The 26,329-nt window shown below is 35.8% G+C and overlaps 1 protein-coding gene across 10 annotated transcripts in view; it reads left to right on the forward strand.

The window, feature by feature from the left end:
• CEP170 (centrosomal protein 170) overlaps nucleotides 1-22,859 on the forward strand; it is a 71,011-nt gene extending 48,152 nt beyond the window's left edge. For 2 of the 10 annotated variants that reach the window (XM_008639974.2, XM_017740318.1), the window contains 7 exons: nucleotides 5,326-5,560; nucleotides 10,314-10,491; nucleotides 11,912-12,079; nucleotides 12,352-12,440; nucleotides 16,347-16,440; nucleotides 19,272-19,323; nucleotides 20,838-22,859. In XM_008639974.2, the coding sequence (XP_008638196.1) occupies nucleotides 5,326-5,560; nucleotides 10,314-10,491; nucleotides 11,912-12,079; nucleotides 12,352-12,440; nucleotides 16,347-16,440; nucleotides 19,272-19,323; nucleotides 20,838-21,124 (1,103 nt within the window). In that variant the 3' untranslated portion in view covers nucleotides 21,125-22,859. Of the gene's footprint in view, nucleotides 1-3,659; nucleotides 4,024-5,325; nucleotides 5,561-10,313; nucleotides 10,492-11,911; nucleotides 12,080-12,351; nucleotides 12,441-16,346; nucleotides 16,441-19,271; nucleotides 19,324-20,837 lie in introns of those variants that run through there. The other 8 variants (XM_017740290.1, XM_017740348.1, XM_017740297.1 and 5 more) reach the window with 7 other exon arrangements.
• Nucleotides 22,860-26,329: the final 3,470 nt, after the last annotated feature.

The raw sequence follows: 26,329 nt of genomic DNA on the forward strand, positions 1-26,329 counted from the left end.
ACATAGAAGATATAATATTTATTTATAAGGTAGGCTTGTAAATAGGCAATTGTATATTTTTTTGATAAGAATAATAACATTGAAGTAATGAATTGAAAAACTATGTACTACCTAACTAAATATCATAAAGTAATTTCTATTAAAGTGTTTGCCTTATCTTGGATTATTTCCCATTCTCTGTTCCAAATCATGGTAATTTATGATTTCATCATGATTTCCAAATCATGTCGATTTCTTTGGTGTGGTGGTTACTCCACCTTGTCTTATGTGTGGAAGGAAAAATCCATGCAATCTACGAATTTTAACCTACTATTCTGTTAGAAGTGAACATAACATTCTTAGTGCAAGCAGTGTAAAAGGTGGTAGGTTTTTTCAACAGCAATATTAAACCTATCAAAAGAAAATGTGGTAATTATAAAGAAGTGAACTCTCATGTGGAATGAGTATCTAAAATAAATGTCTGCTTGCTTTTAGAATTGTCATGCAACCAACTTTGCCATATTTGCAGTCAATTCACAGTCTTAAGAATAAAGTTAATAGAGTAGCTTCCAGTGTTGCAGCACACTGAAATTTTGCTACATCCTATTCTGACTTGATATAAGCAACTGTGATACTTAATTTCCCACCCTCCTGCTGTCCTTCTGTTGTTTATATATCATAAGTGGACCATGTCAGGATTCTTAGCATTGTGTATTCCCCAGGTAGTTACTTTTGGCTGTGTCATTTATTAGCCAAATAGAAATTTCTGCTGAGATACAAATGAGGTGTTCACTGAACTATGAAGTTGAATCTTTTTGATACTATGACGGGGATCTACAAAGGTACCCAAAATAGGTGACACTTCCAATAAAAATTCAGTCTTTCCTTGTAAGATATAATTGGAAAAGTAGCATTTTTTCAATTTTAATCAAAATTTTGAATTGACAATGCAGCCTGAAAGGTGGCAACCCTAGGTTAAAGAAGCATCAGTTAAGACTTCTATATGTTTATTTTAATAATGAATACTAGTTCACATTATGATATTGATTTTTGAACAGGTAAAGCCCAGATGTTATTTGTCACTTCACTGCTTTCGTTTTTCACAAAACTCTGTATGAATTTTGAGGTTTGTGTCCATGTGAAGTATTGCAGGCTTCATAAACTTTTCCCAGGTTGCTGCATTGAAGTGGTTTGCTGCTTCTGTTAAGGGGAGTGAGTGTGTCTTTCTCTTCCCACTCTATTGTCTATCACAGTTGTCTTTGCTAAGTGTTCATTTACCTGTATCACACAGTCAGAGTTTACTGTAGCTTGTATAAAATACTGTGTTTTCAAGAGAGAAAAGGTGCCATCTTCTCATGGGTACCCCAACATAATAATCTAGGTAATTGAAAAAAGCCATTGCTAGAAAAATCTACAGTAGTAATAGCTTCTGTCATATAAAATTTTACAGTTAATACATATGAAGGGAGAAGCCTATCAATGTAAAGGCTAAAATCTGAAAGCAATTAATAAGGCAGTCAGATACTTTCAAAACAAAATCATTGCTAAATAAACCAATCAAGTCTTGTTACTATATAAGTAAAAAATATTATTACTACTGTTTGTTTAGGATTTAGAGTTCTGAATTTTGTCTATATCAGTAACATTATAGTATAATTTTTTACTTGTTTATTTAGATTGGATACTTTAGATACTTTAGGAAAATCTGAGTTGCTTTGAAAGTGGTGTAATCTTCTAAGGTATATAGGAGTATATATATACATGCATCTCCTATTATATATAGGCCATTTTTACTTCCTCCATTTAATTTTGTTTCTAGAAGAGTCAACAATTCAATTCATTGTAGCTCTTTTGGAAAGCACTAATGAGGTGCTTGACAAAAGTGGCTCAACTGTTTGAATGTGTTTACTTCAGGCACATTTAATCAAAGTGTAACAGGAATGGATTTTCTTCTCTCCCTGGACATAGAAAGACTGGAAAATGCATGATTATTACCAATATAAGTTTGGGGTTTTGTTTCCTTTACCAGAGGACTAGCTGCTCTCAAAATGTTAAATATGTTCCATGGGTTATCTCATCAGAGGTCAGTTAACATTACCACATTGTAGATCTCTAAACATTAGTAGCCTCTTAACTTTCTCTTTGTAGGCTGGATTTATTTCTGCACTTCCGAAATCACTGTTCAGACATACATACCTGTAAAAAGAGAGCAAGAATAAGATGTAGTTTCTGGATTTTTTTTATTGTCTTGTACTTCATGTGGAGGAATTGCAACATAATAGGATTAAAATTGTCAGACCTAGAAGCAAGTCTGTAATTTCAAGAATCATTTTTAATCCTTGATGCAGTGAAGTATTGCCTACTTTTATATGAAAGGGCAAGCAGATAAAGGGAACATCTTGGATAAGAATTGTCAGCATTCAAGTGATTTACCAGAGTGTTTCTGGGTTAGGAGGCTTGATAACTGACAGCACTGTGAAGACACATGAAGCAGAATTAGTAACTTTATAATAAAGCACAAGCAGTGAAAGTTCTGATCAAGGCACTGCATCATCAAACAGTAGAGTGTGATCAGTAAAAACAGAGACCAAAGACCTATTTTCACAATAGAGGAAAACTGAAGATGCTGTTACAGAAGGAGCTATGTATGGGGAAAACAAATGGCAGGATCAGACCTAGCACAAAAGTGCTAAACTGCAACTGTAAAATTAAGTCAGAACAGAGAGACCTTGAGCAGCCAGTTGTGTTTGGCAGCTCTGCTGGCTTACTGACCTAGCTGTCATTGCAAATAGCTGGCAGATAGGTTGATCAAAGCTGTTGAGGTAACTGTGGGGGGAAAGAAATTGATAATGGAGAAAAAACAGCTCTTACTAAGTACATTTTAGTAGTAGATCTTGCAAATGGATGCAGCTTGAGAAGGCGTTGCATCAATGAGAGTAGAATATTTTTTAAGGAATATCTTCAATAAAATTTATTCTCAGATCTTTCTAAAGTGAGAGTGTGTTGTCCGAATCACCAAACTTGCCAGCTTAATGTGTTGTGAGGACGTTATACTTCTCACAGAGTCGTCACTAAATTAGGTTTGAATGCTGATTATTTTAGCCAGGGTTTTGGAGAATTTTCTAGTTAGTGCTACTGATCTTCACAGTCTTTGGTGTCCGAGATAAGGAACTGCACAACAGCTTTCAGAAATCTACATAAACTACAATGACATTTTGGGCCTGCATAATTTTAAAAATAGTATTAAAAGCACATATGTGCAAACATATAGCTACCTTACTGGGAAACATGCTTGGATATTGCTTGTTGTGAATCATACAACTTTCAGATTTTTACTGCTAGGCCTACAATAACTTTTTCCTCATATTAATGAGAAACACGTTGATAATATGTAATCCCCCAACATTTTAAGGCCTTAAAATTTAAGGGCCTTAAAAACAGGGTTTTTATGATACTATGTAGATGATTGTTATTGATGTCATTTCAGTTAGTATCTCTGAAATGTTTCAGTCTTTACAAAATTCAGTATTTTTGATTGAATGTATGATCTTTTCCTAAAAAAGTGTGGGTGGAAAAGAGGACCTAAGGCTAATCTCATCAGTATATTTTATTTAAGCAAATGCTTCTAATCTGAATGTTTTAAAACGAATTAACATGATAAAACACTATTTTGTACACAGAGAAATCCAAGCTTCTCCCAGACCCAGACCCTGATGTTGAAACTTGCAGTGGTAGAGTACTAGAAATCAAATCTGTTTCTGATATTTCACTTCTCATTCAATTTTTAGTTTTTAAATATATTATTACATATGCTCATTGTACAGTGCTGAGTTGCTGAACTAGCTCACTTGAGAGATTTTAAGATAAATTTTATAATTATTTTGAAGAATATAATTTGAACTGGGACAAAGAGTTTACACAAAAATTGATGATAAAATGTGGGCCCAACTCATAAAGCTCTTTGGACTTTGGTCACACATTGCTTGCATGCTATTGGTGGGAAAATGTACTTTTTCTGCTCATGTTTTACTTCCCTAAGATTAACAACTTTGAAGCCTCCAAAAAGAGATCAGAAAGTAATTGGAGAGACATTGTTACTTTCTTCAATAAAGTTAGAAAATTTTAAAAAAGTAGAACTGGACATAATTTGAAACCCACATTTAAATCTGAAAAAAATTACACAAATTTTGTTTTCAGCAATTGAAAATTCATTATTTATATGAGGGAAGGGATGTAAGCTTGTACACCAATGTCATATTCTACATACTCTAATCTTTGCATTACACAATAAGTACTTTCATTATTCATTACTTAAATTCATATTGGTGTATACTTCATTTGTAATGTAGGTTTTTTTAATGTATCAGGAGAAACCATTATTAATTCTTGCATTTTGTAATACTATTAAAAATAATTTACATCATTCAATTCTAGTATTTTTCAATTACCAAGAGGTAGTCACCTTTTTTAATTTTCTGTGATACTTACAGAGCCTCATGAATGTCAGTGAGTTTGGGGTATTAAATCCCCTGCAGGTTGTGGTGATGGGGATTTCTTTACGCTTGGTGATATCTCTTCCTGCTGGGAATGTTTGAGGACAGCACATCTGAAATCCATTTTCTAGACTTCAGTAATTCATAAGGGGACAAGAACCTCCTCCTTAGTTTCAGTTCTCCTATACTTCAGGCTGTCCTCAGCAACATGGCTGTGTAATGCTTTATGTGCTGCATGTCAGAATATATACTTTTTTCTCTGAGGCTGCTTTTCTTATGGATGTGCTGCAGATTTTTATAACACAGTATTAATTTTACATATTTTTTTTCTGTACTAAACATTTAATCATAGAATCATTAAGGTTGGAAAAGACCTACCTATCATCCAGGAGTTTTATGCTTTTCTTACGTAAGCATGCATTCCAGGCTTGGTGCCAGCTCCATCCTTCCTTCATATCTCTTTTTTTGTGTGTGAATTGCATAAACCTTGAATGAAATTTGGGAAAAAATCTGCAGAAAAAGTGCAATCTGACTATATACTTCAATGTTAATGAATTGGGCCCTTGTTTTGTAGTACAGTTTGTTCGAGCTCATATACAATCACTGACTTTTACATCTTACTTCACTCATCACTATACAAAGAGCATGAGTTTTATGTTTTTATTAATCAATATTTTTTATTTAACACAAATTCTGTAGCTTTCTTTTAAAGATGTAGTAAATAAATCTTTTGTGAGGTACCTGGGGATGGATAATGAATAGCTGCATATTTTTGTGATGTTTCTGAAATAATGCTGTTTTTTCTTATTAAAGATGCCATAATAATTCTTTTTTAATAATTAAACTAATTTAGTAAGTGCAAGATGGAGGCGCTTTCCTACAGATTATGCTTCCACCTCAGAAGATGAATTCGGATCAAACCGTAATTCCCCTAAACATACCCGTCTACGTACCTCTCCAGCCCTGAAAACCACGCGACTGCAGAGCTCTGGGACAGCAGCTCAAAGCAGCAACACATTCAAGCACAGGATAAAGGAGCAGGAAGACTACATTCGTGACTGGACTGCCCACCGGGAAGAGATAGCAAGGTAGGTTTGAAAGGAGTGCCTCTGAAATAACTGAGCATTGTACCCAGCCACTTGTACAGGTGCACAGAGAGGTCACAGAGAGGGAATGGATTTTCTGTGTCACTGCTTACTACTTTCATTCACTAACTGAATGGGTAACTTAAAATTCTTCTTGTGAGAGACTGGCAGACAGAACACTCACGTTACCAGCACATCTCTTTTTAGTGGAAAATGATAGTAACTTCTGATTTATGATAGCCAAATCCCAGAAGATGAACTTTCAGTTGCATTATTGGGACTTGCAGAGGTACTTTGTGTATTTCCTGAGGCTGAAGTATATGTGATTTTGTAGTACCTTTACGTATTGAGATAAAATTTCAGATCGATCACAGATGACAGAGAGAGAAAAAAGTGAGTTTTGGAACATGAGAGACCATGTTCTCATTTTATTTTTGATTTATCTAGACATTATTTCATGTTAGGTACTTTCTGATTTAAAACATGCATATTCACCAAAAAGTAATTTTCTTTGGTTGCAAGTCCTTGAGATTAATATATCAATACCTCTGTTGTTGCTGCGGCCACTCTGCTTCAAGTGAACCAAGGAAAAGTTAGTTGCACATTCTGGTAACCAGTTATTCCCACATCATGCAACAGCCAGGCAGTGAAAACTTCAGAGAGAATGCACAAGCACGTAAATATTATTTAATACTTAGGTGTCAGATTCTGAAGATTTTCAGGTTCCAAAGACTTTCACCAAACTTAATTTGGAAGCCTAAACAAGAAATACGTCTTCCTTTTAAGATTAATCTTTATAGTGTGGAGTATTTTCTAAATCTTAATACCGTGGAAGTGTTTTCCTTGTGATTAATTTTTTTTTGTTTCCTGATCTTGGTAATATTTTTTAACATTTGTTTTTCTATTGTGATCTGTGCAATGGGAAGATGTAGAGGCCTGAGAGGCACACAGAAGATACCTAAGGGAGTCTCATAGTATCATGAAATAAACCTTTTCAAAATCATCTTCCTAGAACATCTCTTTCTTTTCAGAAATCTAAAGTTAGAGATGGCTGTAGGAAGGTCTATGTGTATATGGGGAAAGAAATGATAGCCGTAGCATATTGGTGTGTCTTGCTCATCTAGGAGAGATTGACACTGGAAGTAATTGATGATTCAGTCTAAACTTATTTGATGGTTAGGTTTGCAGGTTTTTATCTTCCCTTGATATTCATACCCTTTTCTACATTGATATATTGGCTTTAAAAGTTGTTTTAAAGGCTGTGTACTTCTCCTACCTCTTCACCTTTATTTTCAGTGGAAGTGCTGAGAGACTCAAATCAGTATTGCCAAATTTTTGGGTTTATGTAGAAATTTCACACAACCTACATTAAATGAGCTTATTTAAGGTAAAGAAAACTAGCATTCAGCATCTGAGAAATTCCAGGTTGCTGTCATCTATTTTCACTGCTTCCAATAACAGTTGCTTTGGTTAGCCTCTGCTGAGAGCCCTTGCTGTAGGTCACTAGTTCACCCTTTCTGTGTCTGCATATCTTGGTGCTGATTCACATTATTGGTCCCCTGGCTTCATTTTTAACTTCTGTCCTCTGTAAGATAATTTTTGTCTCTGCTCCCATTGCCTTGCTAACCATAGGCTCTATTATTGTTCACACTGGGGTTTTTTTTCCATCCCAGCCATCAGTCCAGCCTCTATGATCAAGGTCTCTTCAACTCTATTTAGAGTTTTTAAAAAATTAATAGATGGTTATATGCTCTCATTAAAATTAGTTGATTTATTTTTGTTGTTATTGTTGTTGAATAACTGATTAGATTAGGCAGGTGTAAGGATAAGCCTTTCATAAAATACATGTGTAGCAGAAAGTAGTGTAGAAACTGTATGGCAAATATTTCATTGCATCCATGTTACCATCATACTTTGTTTTAACTGGTCCTCTGTGACTGACCCAGTTTGCACTTTGTAGAAACTTCACAATTTTCAGATGTTAATAAAATTGAAAATTTGAAAGAGGTGTTTAGAAAAACTTACTGGGATAACTGAACTTGATTTAAAGCCACTTTGACATGGAGGGAATTTACACCCTCAGAATATGAGGAGCTTCATGTATATTTTGTTCAAGGATGTTAAAGTAATGTTAAAATGTTAGAAAAGGATATTAAAATCCACTGACTCAGTATAGGAAGTGTAACATGGTAGACTAAGCATAAAAATGTTTTTGGAAATCCAGTAGTTCAGCACTATTACAGGTATCTTAGAAATATTCCTGTTTCATTGTGGTTTTTTCTAACATTGGGTATTCTTTCACTATAGGTAAATAAGAACTAGAGTTCCAGGCTTTTGGAAAAGGTGGTCATGCTTTCCCCATCCCAAGCCGTGTGTTCTCACCTTTTCCTTTGTGGTGGAAACTGAGTCTGTTCCACATGTAGCTGTGTAGCTGCCTGAGTCTGCTCACTGGGTGAATCTAAAGCAGTATTTCCTGGAGTAGGTTGAAGGATTTAGGGAATTTGAGGTTTATTAGTTCTGCATCTGTGAATTGATTTGCCTTGTATGATTGCTAGGTCGGATGGAGGAAGCAGTAGAGATCTCCAAGGCAGCCTACAGTTGCAGTAGAGTAAATAGTGTACACCTAAAGCCTAAGTCTCTTGTCCCGGATTTCAAAAAACATTCTCCTTAAGCTTTCTGTTTCTGAAAGTTAATGTAGAATTACTTGAAAACTTCATTTATGAAAATTCAGGCTCAACTCACAGCTGGTGTCTTATTTTATTTTTCATAATGCTTCTTGTGTTGTGCTCTGTCTTGTTTCTATACAGAAATGTAATTGAGTACTGGACTATAGCTTACTGTCACATTGAAAATAATTCCAGGTTTTGTTCACATGACTGATGTTTGACTATGGTAATTATCTACCAAGCTGCTTGCCATCAATGTTAGGGTTGTTTACTCTGATACTTCCAGGATTCATTTGAATTCATTTTTATATAGAGATCTGACACTTTATGTAATTCTGATTTCTTGGTAAGAACTCAGATGAAGTGGTTGTGTCGTGTTGAAGCATTGCTGATTTCTGTGAAGAGTTAAGTCTTAGTTAATTGATGCTACTTTTGATTATGGTGTTTAATGACATTTTTCTTCTGGAAAATTTGCTGGTAATTGAAATCTCCTGGTTTTATTTTCTTCACAAGTACTCATTAAATACCAGAATTTGTCCCAGAAAATCAAATGTGAATAGTAGCAACTTCTCTATTTCAGGAAAAAGTTAGATGATTGTATGAGACAAAGGAAGTAGCTGTTTTAGTATCTCTACTACTAAGAATATTGGATTTTTAATGGCATATATAAGAACATGAAAGATAAATTAAATTAACCCAAAAGCTATAATAAATAAGTTAAATTAACTAATGCAGTAATAGGCACTTATCATATTTTAATTTATTTAAATGAGCAATTGACTTGTCTTATGCTTTACTGTTCCAGTCTTTAGTAGTTCAAAATCAGAAATACTGTCTTGAGTGGTCACAGGTAATTGCTACATATTTGTTTACAGCCATATTCCAATTATATGTGTATCTAAGCCGCACAAAGTTGCGCTTCATTGTAGATTGCTGATGGTTACTCGCAAAATCCAATGTTGGAAATTTCTCTAGTTACGTTTGCCTGTCTAGTTGAAATTCTGTTCACTTAGTCTTAGGCCAGTAGTGTCCATTTTTTTGACTTGAAGACAAAGCGAAAATAATGAGCAGAAGGAAGCTCACCTTGAAAAATGCATCTCTGTTGAGCCTCGGTGTGTCACTGTCGTGTGGCTGTGCACCTCCTCCCACTTGAGTGGTGGGTGCTGCGCGTCACCAAGTCCTCGGTGGCACAGAAGTGGCACTGTCGGCTTCTGTGCCTTCAGTGCTGTCGGGCAGAAGTGTGAAAGGGGATCACCTGGCAGTCTGCTCTTCTCAACTGTGTGATCCAAGCTGGAGATTCAGGGAGGTGTAATTAGTAAGGGTTTTTAGCTTTTGCTTTGTGGGGTTTTTTTGTCTTGTTCTCTCCTCCTTTTGGGGTGTCCTGGGGAGGAGTAGCACAAGCAGAGCTAGCCAAGTTTCCTCCCTGTGCTGAGCAGAACACAGAGCAAAGCTGGTTTTTTGGTGTGGTGAATCAGAAGAAAGTAAAAGGAATTTTTGGCTGAGAATTCAGCTGTATTTTTGTAATGCTATCATATCTGGGTTTTTAAAGGTATGTTCTCTTTTTCCCACTGAAAAACTTGTCTTGATTAAATTTGAGGATTTAGGGAATTTCAAACACGTGGGAAGCTTGTTTTGAGCAAGCTGCAGGGCTGCTAGAAAATCAGAGGTCTTGAAAACGTTTTTTTCAAGTTGGCAAACTAAGGTATAAATTAAATGCCTTCTGAACATTTCAGATTTACTGCCATATTACAGGTCATGTGTGCAGTATTTTCAGCATATTTCCTATGCATCCTCTGTGTTGGAGATACAGCATATTGCATGCATCTGTCTGAATCCTGGGAAGAAAACTAGAATATTCTGTCTTTTGAGATTGCCTTGCACCTTCTTCCTCCAGAAAGGCATGCTTTTAAAAGCTTCAGACAGAATTTGCTTTTATGGTTCTACAGATAATCTTTCTGTTTAGAAAGGCATGCACGTTTTCATAGCACGGTTGTCAGGAACTAGAACTTCCAGCCTCAAAGGCTGCAGATTGGGCTCTACTGGCCCAAAAGCGTTTGTAGGGGAGAATGTAACACTCTCTTTATTACTAGGATCAGTCAAGATCTGGCTCTCATCGCACGGGAAATCAACGATGTAGCAGGAGAGATAGATTCAGTGACTTCATCAGGCACTGCCCCCAGTACCACAGTAAGCACTGCTGCCACCACCCCTGGCTCTGCCATAGACACTAGAGAAGAGGTAGGAGATCTTCATGGAGAAATGCATAAGGTTCTTCCTTTTCTTTATTTCTTTTGCTTTTAGCATTTTGCATAGCCTTTTTAGTTACTTCCACTCAACCCGTATGCATGATCTCTACATTGTTTTTTTGATTTAAAGTTCCTTTACATTTCAACAAACAACCCAGAAGTTACCCTGTGAACACAGCTTGTCAAAAGGATGCCATACTGTCTGTCTCTTTTTTTCCACGAAACATAGGACAAGATAGTTATTTGTTTCCTGCTTGTCTGTAGCCTTAGATACTGTTGGATGGTATCTAAGTGCATTTAAAGATACTAGTGTATATGCAAAACTATATATAAATGTATACATTTAATTCTTTGCAAAGCTATTAAAAACAAAAAAGTCCCTCTTTTCACAGGTGACATAAAACTTTCATCTTCTGAACACTGAAATATTTAGGTACCATCAGTTAACTTTAGATTTTCTTTCTTAATAACATTGTCAAAAACTGCCTTGAAGTAAGTTTGCTTTATGCTTCTAACAATTCTTATTTTCTTTGCCTACCTCTGACGTGCTGTTCTATGAATATATTGACTAACGTGTTCTAGTAACCATCACAGGTCTAATGCTGGTAAACATGTTAATCTGAATTTAAATCATCACTTTCTACCATGTTACAATTCACCATAATAATGCGTTGTAAATGTTTAATGCATTTTTTTCTTCATAGTATTCCTTTCAAAATGTGTTTTATTCATTTTTGTGTGCATAAATTTTGGTTAATACACTAGTTTACTGTGGTTAGTTTAATACTGCCTTTTTCTGTGGAAAAAAAGATATAAACAGCAATAAGAAATCTGTGAGTTGGGTACTCCGAAAAATTATAAATGCACTCACATAGATTTTGGTTTTAATTCTCATGGACTGTGGGTAAACTTTAAGGAAGTAAAACACACCTTTTCTCAGATCCAGTTAGATCACTCCAATTTTTTTATTATTAAATAATTCTTTTCTTCTTCAAAAAATACAGTGCATTGTGTACATACTGCAGGTGGCAGTATCTCCTTTAGGTAGTGTAGGTCTTTCTGTAACACTGTGACTAATTTGGAAAAAAAACCCTAAATTTCAGAGTACTCTTCTTAATTCCACAGGTATATTCCATTAATCAAATGAATAAATTGTTCAGTACCAGTTTATAGGTAGCTATTGTATCACCTGCCAATAAGCAAAATTTCAGTGGGGTAGTCTAAATTTGCCATGTATGTCTGATACTTTAAAAAAACCCAAACATTCACTTGTACAAGATATTCTGACACAAGAGATGATCATTTTATACTATAGAAGACAACAGAATGATTATTATTTGATAGGCATCTTATAAACTGTTTTAGGAGAAAAAACCCCAGTAATCTGATTTTTGGATGTATCCAGTAGATTTCATGAACTTCATTTTTCTTTTATCCTGCAGTTGGTGGACCGAGTATTTGATGAAAGTCTCAATTTTAGAAAAATCCCTCCAATAGTGCATGCGAAACCCCCGGAAGGGAATGGTCGGCCTAGTGATGCCAGACCTCAGCTGACAGAGGCCCTCGATCCCCCAACAATTACCCGCAGAAGGACTTGGAGCAGAGATGAAGTGAGCACACAACAGAATGTCTCGATTTTAAGCTTTTACAATTATCTCCCCACTTAATATTCTAGACATTTTCCTGTCTCTCCTACCTCTAGCAGGTGGCATTAATATTGGAAAAAATTATGTATTATTTTACTGGCAAAATGTTCAAATATCATGGTATATGATACCAATTAAAACATAAGTAAGATTTTTTTATAGTTAAAGATACCAAAATATATGGAATTGTTACTATTAAACTAATAATATCCTTTCTTATTAAAAACTTCTTGCAGGTTATGGGGGACAGTTTGCTGTTGTCCTCAGTCTTCCAGTTTTCTCGCAAAATAAGACAATCCATAGACAAAACAGCTGGAAAAATCAGGTGGGTTTTCAAAAATTACTATTATTGCTGAAAATGTCTCTTCTCATCAACATTCCCTGCAGTAAAAAAGATAATGTAATAGACACAGAACAAATGTAGGTAGTAGAAACTTGTATTTTAAAAAAGCACTGTTAGCTAGGGGTTTTTTTAGAATTCAGAAAGATTTGGAATGAATACTTTTTCCATTATTCCTTCTTTTTATTTCACTTTATATGAAGAGGAATATCAGGAAAGTTTACATGGACAGAACAACATCCGTCATACTTCCAGCAGAGGAGCTGTAACTAGTAAAAGCAGCAAAATACTAACATATCTGAAGATTGTATTCTCATGGGAATACCAAAAATGATTTGACCATAGAAATCAAGAAGAAAACTTATAATAATCTATATAAATTGGTAAAAACTGTAGGTTAACTGCCATTTCTAGTCCTAGTTTCTAGTAGGAAGAGTATCACCAAGTGAAGAATCAATTCTTTAGAAGCCTGTAACTCATTTTTATTATGCTATTCTAAGGATTTTTGTGAGTTGTTTTTACTGGTGATTAACAGGTAATGTTAAATCTAGGTCTTACACATTTCTGATTAATTTGCTGATCTTAAAATGTAAGACAGCTACTACTGAATGTAATAATAATGTGATCATGTATGATATTACAAATACAAGCATACGTACAAATATTTTATACATACTTAAAGAAAGGGGAATTGCTTTGTTTCTATAAAAATGCAGTAAATTCATATTAATAAGGAATTATTTAGCATATTCCCCAGGGCTATGTTCAAGACTTTCTTTTCCTCAGAATGGATTTGAATAATACCATGTTATTCATAATTTCATTTATATTTTGAATCAGAAAAGCAGCACTACTTTTAATATTGTTTTTTAGGGAGCATATAAGGCAGCTAGTACCTGTTACAGATTTTTACCTTAGCTTTGTTTTGAAATACATGAGTTCAGCCAGCTGGTGTGCTGCTATTCCTTTCTGGAATTAAGCCAGTTGAAATTTCTGCCCAGAATAGTTACAGTGTCTTCATAAAAGAAGTGCCCCAGCCCTCTGATTATCTTTGTGGCCCTTCTCTGGACTCACTCCAACAGGTCCATGTCCTTTATTTTGTGAACTCCAGAGGTGGATGCATCACTCCAGGTGGGGTCTCACCAGAGCAGAGCAGAGGGGCAGAATCCCTTCCCTCACCCTGCTGGCCACTCTCTGTTGCAGCTCAGGATACAATTGGGTCTCTGGGCTGTGAGTGCGCATTGCTGGCTCATGTCCAGCCTCTCATCCTCCGGCACCCCCAAGCCTTTCTCTCCAGGGCTGCTCTCCATCTATTCTCTACCTAGCCTGTGTTTGTGCTTTTATATGTCACAATGAGTTTGCAGGAGTTTTCAGAGGTTGTGAAGGGAAGAGGTAAGGAGGTTTTGTGGTGAGAAGATCTGCACGGTGTTATCAGTGCTCTGCTGTGTGAGTGCAGTGTCATGGGCTTGTCTTGTAGCAGGCACGTGCCTCTTCACTCAGGCACAACCTAAGCAAAGCAGTCATGTCAGTGGAGGTACTGCTTGTTGGCCTCTGCTGTTTGCTGTGCATCCTGCAAAGTGCACCGAAAGAAAAATGGGGATTGAGCATAATCAAGTAAGATTTACCTCAGAAGGTAGGGAGAAGCAAGAGAAGAAGGCAACAGGCATTTATAAATACATTCTTTTAACTTGAAAAGTATGGTTAGAAAGAGGAAGAGCAAAGTTGAAAGGAAGTTAGAACTAGCTAAAGGAAGACTTCAAAAAGATGAAGTAAAAAGAAATAGGCTTCCTAACTTTATAGTAAAAACAAATTGGCCTGTCCACTTTATAGTTTAAATAATAACAGTTTCAAAATTTCTCATTAATGCTTTCATTTTGTTTCCTTCTTTTTTAATGAAATGACCAATTAAATGAGAACTTTTTAAATTTTAAATTAGATAATTTAATTTTAAAATAGAAGTAAGAACATTAGCTCTAAAAACACCACATACAGAAGCAAAGGCACTAATCACATACATCAGAACATAACATAGAACATGGCAAGCAGGAAGATGAAAAATCACACAATGTCACAATAGCTTACCTTTTTTTTGTGCTAGTGCTGTTTACTGCTAAATAAAGCCTTATTTTCTATGTTCCTGCGTATTTCCAGGGTGATATAAATGCTATTATATTAGAGAAAGTATAGCTGTGTAAGTGTCTGTATACTGAGTCAAGTATTTTGAGAAGTTGCCTTTTTTTTTTAATTACGATCCTGTAAAGGATTTCATTGTCTCTGCTTTGTTTTCTTCTTTTTTTTTAATGTGTATTTGGACTCCTCAATGACAGGCAAACACTAAATTATCCATTATATTTGAACTTCCTGGTATCCAAGTTTGCAGTTGTATGACTTTGCAAGCTTTTTCACTCCCAGAACATAAAAAAATTCGCCAGACATCTGATGATGAACTTTTTCAAAAGATGATGACCCTAGTTAAGGCCATAACATGTTTCATGCTTTCTTCAGTGCAATTTTGATTACTTTTAATTTATTTATTCCTTCCTGAAGAAAAAGTATGTATTAATGTTTACTCCTTGTATGCTTTGTACGTGAATACACCCAAGTCTGGCAGAAGTGGTCACTTGCCTCAATCCCATGACATTGTGTCATCAAAGTAGCACTTCCTTGCAGTGAAACCTCTGACATAAACACGTTCCAAAGCAGCAGGGTGTGAAGACCTCAAAGACAGAAGAGTTAAAGCAGCTTCTGGATGAGTGGCCTACAGACATTTGTGCACTGATAAAATAAGGCAGGGTAGCTATTTTGCAAAATTAGATATTCTTGGCAGGGTAATATATGGAGAATGAAATTCTCCATAGGATATACATAACTGAAGAAAGGTGAACAGAAATGCAGTATTAAGTCTCACAGCTTTCTTTCAAATTCTTAGTCTTTGTGACATTCACTCTATCACGAACTTCCAACTTAAAAAGTATTTCTTCAGAGACCTAGTTACAGTAACAGTTTCTTTAAAATGTGCTGCTCTTTGACCATGATTTGAAATTGGCTGGTTTGTTTGCTTAGCAGTTTTACTGCAGCTGTTTTTGAACTTTTAACTGTGAAATACCAATTAGAGAAGAAGTGGATTTGGACACCTCTGTGTCATCATGGTGTCACTTCACAGACCTTAAATATCTGCACATTGCTTTTTTTTGCTTTTTCTTTTCCAATTGTGTCAATGAAGAAAGTTTAAATTATTATATGACAATGGAAACAAAAATTTTATCAAGCAGGGAACTGAACATAAAAAATAGGAATCTCACAGTATGCTTTGGGGTTTTACAATTTGAAGTGACTTCTTTAAACATTAATACGAGTGATACTCATACTACTAAAACATGAATATATATATATATATATATATAAAATTTACATATTAAGACTTTACAATAAAAACTTCTTCTATGAAATGCATTTTTGTAATTTCCTAAAGTGTTTTAATTTTTTATTAATATAAAATACAAGTGTAAAAGTTGAATTCATTTATCTTATGTTTTGCTATTGTTGTAAAATGCAGTATTAATGGGGAATTTTCTCCCTACAGTAAAATAGGTGGCTTTTTAAAAAATGTGTCAGTGCTGGAGGACAGAATCAGCTGTGTCTGTATATATATACACCAATTACTTAGCTACAGAACTGCCATTTTAATGTCAATAATAATGATTTTGCTGAAAGCCTGTATGCTTCCCTGAAAATTTTAACTGTATGGTTAGATTCTATCAGGTTTCAATATTTTACATTTTACTTCCATTCAGTACTCCTAGTGCTGTTTTCTCCTATCATGTTATTTAATCTTTCAGTTTATTTTGTGGGTTTTTTTCTATTTTAAACATACTGTTGTATTTCTTCTAGAATATTATTTAAGGACAAAGACAGAAACTGGGAAGAAATTGAAAACAAGCTACGAGCTGAAAGTGAAGTTCCTATTGTGAAAACATCAAGCATGGTATGAATCTTCTGGGACTGATTATGCTGCTCATCTAATGGCTAAGTAATCAGTAGAGGAATGTGTTGTTTTCAATGACATAAGGGCAAAAATTGTTAAAAGGCTTTATTTAGACACTAAGTACATTTCAAGAATAAACCTAATCTTTAATAATTATTAAGACTTACTGTCTCATAAAGAAACAAGTAATTGTTCAGGGAAAATTCAGATAAAGAGTGCAGTTAAAGGGATTCAGACTATATATAGACCATCAGTATATTTGTTTAACAAAAGGTAACAACCGTTATTTTGGATGTTAGATTGCTTTTGGATGAACTTGGTTTACAATCTAAAAACTACTTTACCTACTAATCATTAATACTTAGTATATAATACTTAACACTATTAATACTGATTATTAATACTTCGAGAAGTTGTTGTGTTCTAATACACGTGATGAAAATAATCCATAGACACATTGCAATAAAAGGACTCTTCAGTGAAAACTAATCCCATTGGTTTTGTCTGGAAGTGGTAACCATAGGGTGCCCACTAGAACTCCAGCTGTTTTATGTAAAAGCCTAATAACATAAATCAGCTATGGTTTATGGCCCAATTCAGGCCATGTCATGACCAGACTGTGTGACAGTGTGAGGGGACAGACCACACATTGTGTCTCAGTACACTTCTCCTTTGCTTCTAAACACAGAGTGTAGAGTGTGAAAAACATCCTTGCATGTGAGAGCAGGCAGAGCTGAGCTGCATTATCCATCTGCAGAGTCTTGCTCTTAAGAATGTCTGCTTACAGAGGCAGGTTTTTTCCTGGGAGAAAGGTGGGAAACTGCTCACATACTTCATATGGATTGCTCAGAACTCAAATGTGAATACATTTCCCCTGGCATTGAACGGGCTAGCACTTCTCTGTTAGCCCATCATCAGTTATTAAACTCCTCCAGATTGATTTTTCCTGGAAGTATAAAAAACTTGGCCTGTAATTTCTGCAGAATGGTGTATTTATCAAGAGCAATCATTAGTGACTCAGTATTATAATTTAATAGGTTTGCTGATAGTTTCTTAATTAAAAAAATTAATTAAGCAAGTTCATGGAAGTTTCTAATTTTAGAAATATTAAAATATAAGGAGTTTCTCTTATCCATGTGCAGAATAAGATCCAAATTTAATGTTTTATATTCTAACTGACCTGAATATGGGGTTTTAAGATACTCCTTAAAAAAGAAAAAAGGTTAGTTGTGTATTTATTCCTAAATTCAGCATTTTATTAATTTTTTTCAATGTATTGAAGCGTCTTGCATTGCTTGAAAGTTTTTGGGTTGTTCGGCAGTTTTTTGTCTGTGCACTGATTTTCAAGTTTCTGCTTAGTTTTCAGAGCAATATATTTTCCAAATGCAGTGCTTAATTTCACCACAGAACATTAAAAGTTAAGAGAGACAGTTGTAAGTGATGTTTGTTTTGTCCTTGGAACATTTATGTCCAGCTCAGATGGGAAATCTACTAAAAGATATGACTGCATAAAGATAATCAATCTCTTTGCCACCCCTGAAAATCACAGTACTTAGTACAGAACAGCTTTCTGAAATGGATTAATGGTTTTCTGAAATCAGTGCCTTTGAAAATTCTCAGCTTTAGAATACCACTGACAGCTCTCCTCAGCAGTTGGATTAACACTATTGTCCAGTGTAGGATCCTTCAATTGTAGGATTTACGTATTTATATTAATATAAATATGCTAATTCTATAACTAGGAAAGTGACTCGGGGAAGTGGTCACAGCATCAAGCCCGCCAGAGTTCCAGAAGCATTTGGAAAATGCTCTCAGGCACATGGTGTGATCCTTTGGGTGTCCTGTGCAGGGCCAGGAGCTGGACACAATGATCCTTGGGGGTTCCTACCAGCTCAGGATATTCTGTGATTCTGCAGCTTAAGATGTAGTACATTTAATGACTGCCATGTTTCTGAGTGTGTTGCTGTGGCTGTGGCTGTGTTAGCACAGTGGAGAAAAATCTGTAAGGCAGAGGAGTGCTGAGGCCCCAGCACTGGTGTGCTGTGCGGGGTCTCATGGTGACAGGGCCAGTGGGTGCAGACAGAACCTTGATGCAGTCATCTCACTGTCTGACTCACATCTCTACAACCTTATAAATCACTCTGTTCCATTTAATACTGAGTTCATCCTGTAACTCTCCTTTCAAGGTCTGCTGTTACTTTGCCTGATCTCTACAGAACTGTGGTGTCTGTAAGTCTGTGCTTGAGCAGAGGTGGCACAGGCAGATGAGCAAGGGTCAGAATGAGGCCTTGTGGACAGCAGCAGGCAGTCAGTGCAGAAGGCTCTGGATTTCTGAGTGGGACATGGCTCTCCAGCCTCCAGCACAGCCACACAGGACCCCTGGGGTACATGGCTGGGCCACCACCAGTAGGGATGTTCTTGATGCCAGAAGGGACAATGCAAATAGCAAATTGCAATTGCTGAAGGTGGGGAGGGTGATTTGTTCACTACTGAGAGGTAGTTTAAATCTCTTCTTCCATAATGGAAATTTCCATTATTTTTCCATCATGGCCTTAAGGTGGGACAGGGGAGATTCAGATTAGGTATTACAAAAATACTTTTCACTGTTAGAGTGGTCAGGCATTGGAACAGGTTGCCCGGAGGGGTGGTGGAGTTACCATCCCTGGAGTTGTTTAGGAGGCATCTGGATCTGACACTGGGTGATGATTTAGTGGTTTAAGGGGTGCAGTGGCAGTGCTGGGGGGACAGCTGGACTTAATACTTCAAGGTCTCTTCTGACCTCAGCGATTCTGTGATTCTATGATAATGAAACATGGTTGTTTCTTTTCTAGGAAATATCATCAATCTTACAGGAACTGAAACGAGTTGAGAAGCAGCTCCAAGGTACAAATCTTTTTTCACTTTTCTGTGGTTGCTTGTTTAAATTTTTTTAATAGACATCAATATGTGTATATGTATACCATGAAACAAAGTTTTTTTTCGCAGTATCAGTTTTATGCATTTATATCATATAACTGCTGATACATTTGATAAACAAACATGGCTGGGCTTTTTTAAAAGCAGAAGAGTGATCATATCTTTTTATATGGGTGATAAAAGGATAAATAAGTAGTCCTGAGAATCCCAAAGGAATTATTTGTGAAACGTTCTTAATAGAATATTTTTGTGGGTAAATATTGAAGAATAGGTGATAGAGAATCCTGAGATCAGGCTTTATAATATAAGCTGTTCACATCAGTAATACCCTCATGTGTAGCACAATTCAGTATAAGGAATGCACTGAGACATAATCTGTAGGAAACCTCAAAAAAACCCACAAGTGTCTGTGTTACAATAAAATGAAAATTTAGAATTAGCTCTTGACATCTTCCCTTCACACTGCAAAATCCAATCTTTGTAACTGTGGAGCCCACAGACTACAAAATTGAAAAGTTACTTAGCCTTTTCACACACAAAGTCTTATCTATATATAAAGTGGAAAGAAGTATGTTTTTCTTACAAGGTCTGCTATTTAATTATTTAATATTATTTAATATTGTTTAGTTATTTAATATTAATGTTACATATATTCCATTTATCAAAATAAACTTAAAACTGAGTATTTTTTTAAAAAGAAGTCGCAGTCTTATTTGTGTATTGTTTATACTTAGTTTACTGTTTAATAACAATGGTGGTCAAATGGATTAGTGGTCCATGCTTATCATTATGATGTTAGTTGTAAATTTCTTATCTTTTTTGTTTTTAGTATTCAGATTTAATCCTATTGCAAAACATTTTTTTTAAAAGAATGTTTCAGGAGGAGTCATTAACCACCTTTAGAGACAAATTAGTAATAAATGTTAGTGTATTTTTGAAAATAAAAAAGAGTTCTGTTAAATGTGACAAATATGTTAATAGTATAATTATAATAGTATAATAGGTGCTTCAGTTTGCCCTCACTGAGTAGCTAAATGATTGCTCTTTTATACAAATTTGGTTCAATCATGGAATCAGCAACTATGGCTGTTTACTGGGGGTGAGGTGGAACAAAGCATGATAAAATGGTAACATCAGGGGGAAAAAACCACTTAAATTAAAATTCCCTTTTTCAGTCCCTATGACCTTATCGTAGGTAGTTCATCATCTCTGTTTCCTGTCCACACATCAGGCAGTGTTTAGTTTGTGCAGTTTCATTTCAGCTAAGTTTTAATTTATGTAACTGCTTTTGAATATATGTATCAGTTTACAGCTATGTTGGATACACCATTTCTTTGTCATGGGCAGCACACATAAAATCTCGCGTCTGTCATCATAAAAATAAAAGTGTAAGATAAGGATTTCCATATTTTTATAGTAACAGAAAATTGTATTTTTTATGGCTTCTTCCCTATCCTTCTCATCTTCTCTTGATTGCTTAGCAATTAATGCTATGATTGACCCTGATGGTACCCTGGATGCTCTGAGCAACTTGGGATTCGCCAGCCCCGTGTTACCAGCTCAGCCGAAGCCGAAGTCCAGCCCTGTTTCCCAAGGCCCCCGCCCTCCAGCGCAGCCAAACTGCCAGCCCGAGGCTCGGGCTGCTCGTCCCGCCACCGGCCCTGTGGCAGCGGAATTGGAAAATGCTGAATCCGAGGCAGATTTCAGCATACATTTCAATAGGTTTAACCCAGATGGGGAAGAAGAAGATGCCACCCTGCGTGAGTGACATCTCAGTGTTTGATACAAAAACCTTTCATGTGGAATGTTTAGAAAATCAAGGAAAACTTACAATGTTCGTTTTTATAATTAAAAAAAAAAAAAAAGGCTTGGTCAAACAGCAGTTGTTTTATTAAACCAGTTTTCTTTAATTGTGATGCTTTGATTGTCACACAAATCCTTTTCAAATCATAAAGATATGCATAGATACAGTGTAGGAAAGCAGATTGTGGCAGGTTTGCCCTTTGTGGTTGTGTGCTTTGCAAAAGAATTATTATATCAGCAGTTTTCCCTTAATAGATTTATTTCTTTTTAAAAGCCATGCAAGCAGTCTAACATTTACTGAAAACCCCAAATCTCTTTGCCAAGCTGCTCTGATGAATGGACTTCCTCCTCTAAGGCTTGTACAGAACTGTTGAACAGTTACATTTGATTCTGAATTAGATGATTTATATAGGAAACATTATCTTTGACTACAATGACACATTACTGCGAAAGTAAGACAGATTTTAGAAAGCATTCATCCTCACGTACTGGAAAATCTCAAACAGTTCTGTGGTTTATGTAACCTTGTTGCTGCGTAAATTGTCTTGGGGTTTACAAATAAGTTCACATATTATGTTTGCACTAAGATTTGCTGGGAGTGGTAGGTGAACATATCGATATCGTTGAACAGCAAGCAGTGTTTTGGTGTATATACAAAACTGATAATACTGTCCTTGTATTATCATTACAGTGTTTTAATCCACTTTCTGAAAAGACTATTTGGCACTTTTTGATCTTCTTCAAAAGTCTTTTTGATGTTAACGAAAGTAGAAGTGTTTCATATCTCATATCTGTCCAAATCTTTGTTGAAACTAGGAAACAAATTTAAACATATAGTAATGTGGGACATATTAAAGCATATTGAGCCAAATGGGCTCTCACCAATCCAAATGCAACATAAGCTTACAGAAGAAATTACTGTTTATTTGGAATGATCATGAGATGTAAAATTTTCTTTAGGGGACTTGGAAATAGAGTTGTCATGATTTGCTTGATTGATAGATGCACTCCCAAGCAAATGGTTTTATTTGCTTCTGTATATTTTCCTGTAGTCTTGCTAGTAAAGCTGTCCCTGTCTTACATATTTAAAAGGATTCTGAACGACGACTGCTAACATGGACATTTTGCTTATTATCACTGAAAAGCAAGTCTATTTAAAGTTTCCTATATAAGCCTTATTTTCCTTATCAGTTGTCCCAGTAACTTAACATTTGGAAATAATAATAAAAATTAAAGTAAATTACTTTGTATTTCCAGAACACTGTAATTTGGAGGAATGTTTTTTCTGTTAAATGTAACTAATAGACTGGAATTTTCTTATGTTTGCATCAATCTCTATATATTAAGGTTAAAGATACAGTTTTGCAGCTTTTTGAAATGGTCTTTAATATTTCAGCAATAATCCTATATGAGATTTGTTTTTAAAAAAACCTACTTTCTGTACGCTTTTAAATTGTACAGGCTTTCAGAAATCAGTAAGAGTTGGACCAGTTAATAAAGATGCAAAAACTTTTTTTGTAGAGATGTAAAAACAAAACCACTAATCTGTTGTATAATGGATTTCATATTTTCTTTAAAAAAAATTAAAAGCAAACAGTCTTCATGTATGACTCAATATGCTCTACTCCAGCTAACTGTGGGAGCCTGAATGACACTAGATTACAGAGGCTACAGGAAAACTTTTTGGAGGTGCAGAAGGGCAAAAATAAATGGAAACTAGAGCTAGGTGTTGAAAACTGAGTGTACCAAACCATCACCATAATTCCTTCTTTTGTTTAATGCTTGGGAACATAATTTTTCTGCAGATTCAAGTGAAAAGTAGGAAATGGCTAGGAAGGATTAAAGGTGCAGGCTCTTCATATGAGATTCTGTTTGTGTTATTTCAGGCATTTTTACTTTTATGTTGTGTAATAAGCATTTTGCATTACTATGTTATTATTTTGTATGGACATGTTCTCCTTATTTATTTTTGTTACATTTATTATGTATGTTATTTTGTTATATGCATTTACAACTCCATTTTTAAATAAAGTGTTTCTGGAACTTTACAAATGTGTGAATATGTAATTGAGAGCTGGGAAGTTCACACAATCTTCCTGCAGACTAACGTGCCTTTACTGAAATAGGAAATTACATTTTTTCATAAATATCTTCTCTCCAGAAAAAGTTCTGTTATTGCTGCCAGTGCATCATTTATTCTGTGCTGACAGTATTGGCTCATTTTCTTGTACTCAGGTTCTTTTCCACACTTCAATTGATTTTGTGTGCAAAGCTAGAGGCAAAAATTATCCAGTATGCCAGTCACCAAACAGTGGCTCTGTTTCCCTTTGTAGAATGAAAGTGAGTTTTAGTGCACCTGCCAGCTGCAACAGTAGATGGTTATCAGACTGCTTTCCCTCTGCTTCATATACTGGAAAACTTTATTGAGCATTCTAATTTGGCTCCAGACTGGTGCCCTTTTTTCTTCTGTCCCGGGTTTGACTCTATGCATTCTTTTCCTGCAAGACACTAAATTGCCTTTTCTTAGCTGGCTTCATGCAGGAACAAAACCTTGAATTTAGTAAAAGCTCCAAGAATTTCTTCCCAGGTTAAGCATTTCAGTGTTGCTGAGCTTTGCTGTGGCTTAACATCAGCTGCTCTGATCTTGCTTCTGTGTATTTTGCCTTTATATCCCAGCTTGATGGCATTAAGGCAGCACTAATGGCACGCAGTAACACTTGACAGCACTCAGCTCTGGAGGAAATTTTTACTGCTCTTCAGAGATGCCAGTTTAGTATAGTCAAAATTGTGAGAAGGTTACAAGGCTTTCCATTTGTGCAGGACTTTTTCATATTCCCCAGCTTCATGCTCTGCTATGATTTCCTCACTGGTTGCCAGTATCCCTCTGTCTTTGCAGAGGATAGGGGAGTGCACTTCTGGGCTTGTATTCTCATACGCAGACTCCCTGATGTTTAAGTGGAAGTGTAACTCTTCCCATGCGGTATTTTTATATGACCACTCTACTTGGAGCCAAGGTTATGCAGGGTTGTTGTTCAGAAGTCCTTAGGAAATCCAGCCAGATGGCATCAGTCTGTGCTCCCTTTAGACGCCAGCAAGTGGTGCTGATGCGCCAGGACACAGAGAAAGCAGAGTTCAAGCCTTTTCTGATCAGCACTGGTGGCTCCTCCCTTGGCTACATGCACTGCTCGAATTCTACACCCAACAGCTACTTGTAATGACGCTCACATCTAGCTGCAGTGTACAGAAATAAAGCTGAGGATATGACTTGTGTGCCTGACCTGATAACAGCAAGGTGGTGTTTCACCACTGCATGTACATTATACCAAAGCAACTGGTACTGCAATCTCAGAAGAGAATGCTGCCCCATACCAAAAACTGACTTCCAGTCAATGCCTGTTGGAAGGCCTTTGTAATTTGAACTGGAGAGATTCTAAGCATAGGAAAGATCTACAATTATTGCTTTGGCATGCAGCCATGAAAAGAAAGGCAGTTCCTTCATGCAGGAATCCATGAAGCAGTCAGTGACATGGTGTGTACAGTAAAAGGAGGCCACTCACTGCCTGCCAAGGAGTTTTTATTCCACCAAGTCTTTTGTATTTGAAGAAACTTACAAGGAAGAAACTTAGCCACTCACCATACAAGTTGCGTAGCTTAATCTTGATGAATAACCAGAGTTTTTGAAATGTAAGGATGTCACCTTTGACTTCAAATAGAGATAGATCTGTAAATGCTGACAGCATTACAGTCCTGGTAGTTCAACCACGATTGCCAAATATTAAATACATCCAACAATGTCTGTCTTGGCAGTATTGTCCAAGGACAGCTGCCTAATGTTGAAGAGCATTTCCAGCTGCACTAGCTCAGTAATCTTGTAAAAGAAATTTTTGTTTTCAACTTGGTAAGCCTTAGCCAGTGCTGTTCCTGCCAGTGACAGCCAACAAAGCACTGGTTGGGGAGAAAAGCATTTCCTTTTCAGATTCTTTTTTCACTAGTCATATATTTTGGGAGGAAAAGATGCATTTAGCAAAGAAGTGGGATAATGCATCCCTGGAAATACTTTAAAGCAGGTTAAGAGAACTGGAAGCCTGCTGTCAAAGATCTTTACCTGTTCCAATGAGACCAGAGTTAACAGTGAAAAACTAAACCCAGTGCTTGCTTTGTCCTGCTGGCAGTTTCATGAGCAGTTACTATTTTCTGGAATAGTTCTTACCTCATGTCTGAGGAGAGCTCTTAAAATGAGAGGGTGTTACAAAATGCCCTCTCTGGGGCGCTGTATTAAAACAGGTGTTTGTAGTTATTGAATACCCTTATGGCAATATAGGGTGACATTTTCAAGTTATACTTGCCAAGATTATTCAAAACCTAAAGCCTTAAGGGTGGAGTGAGGGGTTATAGAGATTTTTTCGTTTCAGGGGTAGCCCCTACACTTCCACTTACCAATTAACATGTTCTTGCTGAGTTTGCTGCTCTTGTCTATCAATTCCTTAGGGCTAGCATTTTAGACCTATTTCAAAAAATTAGTACACGTGTTTATAAGGCTTTCTGCTACTATGGAATAGCTAAAAGTAACAGAAATCTAAAGATCTTTATATTAAAATACATTTTAATATATTTTGTAAATATTTTATGTAAAAAAATAACAGCTTAGAAGTAGAATTAATTATCTTTCAACCAAACTCTGATCTTAAGGGAAAATGTTATTATTTTAATTAATTTATGTTTTAAACAAAAATGGGCAACATGAGATTTCTAAGTTCTGTATGGACACATGGACCTGTATGAAGCCAAGCACAAAGAACAAGCATTATATATAAACTTACAAAAAGTTACCTGGTGACTTCACATTTCATTTTCAGCATCACTTCTGGGGTAGTATGATTTTTAAGTCAAGATAAATTCATTGAGGAAAGAATACAGACACGGATGTGAGATGTGGTTTGGGTTATTGTAGTGGTTTTGGTTCAAAATATCTATTACTCACTTATTTTGCTTCTGTGAGATAAGAATTAGGAGAAAGCAAAGCAGGCACAAACCTTAAACAGTTGCAGTACAAAGGAAAAGTTTTATTACTAACAGAATTAAAAGTAAAAAATAACAAGAAATTAAAGCAAACCTCCTCTTTCTCCTCCCTCAGGGTTTCAGCTCTTCTTTCTTTACTTAATGTCTGCAT

The sequence above is a fragment of the Corvus brachyrhynchos genome, unplaced genomic scaffold, assembly GCF_000691975.1.
Source record: "Corvus brachyrhynchos isolate BGI_N302 unplaced genomic scaffold, ASM69197v1 scaffold31, whole genome shotgun sequence".
Lineage (NCBI taxonomy): Eukaryota > Metazoa > Chordata > Aves > Passeriformes > Corvidae > Corvus > Corvus brachyrhynchos.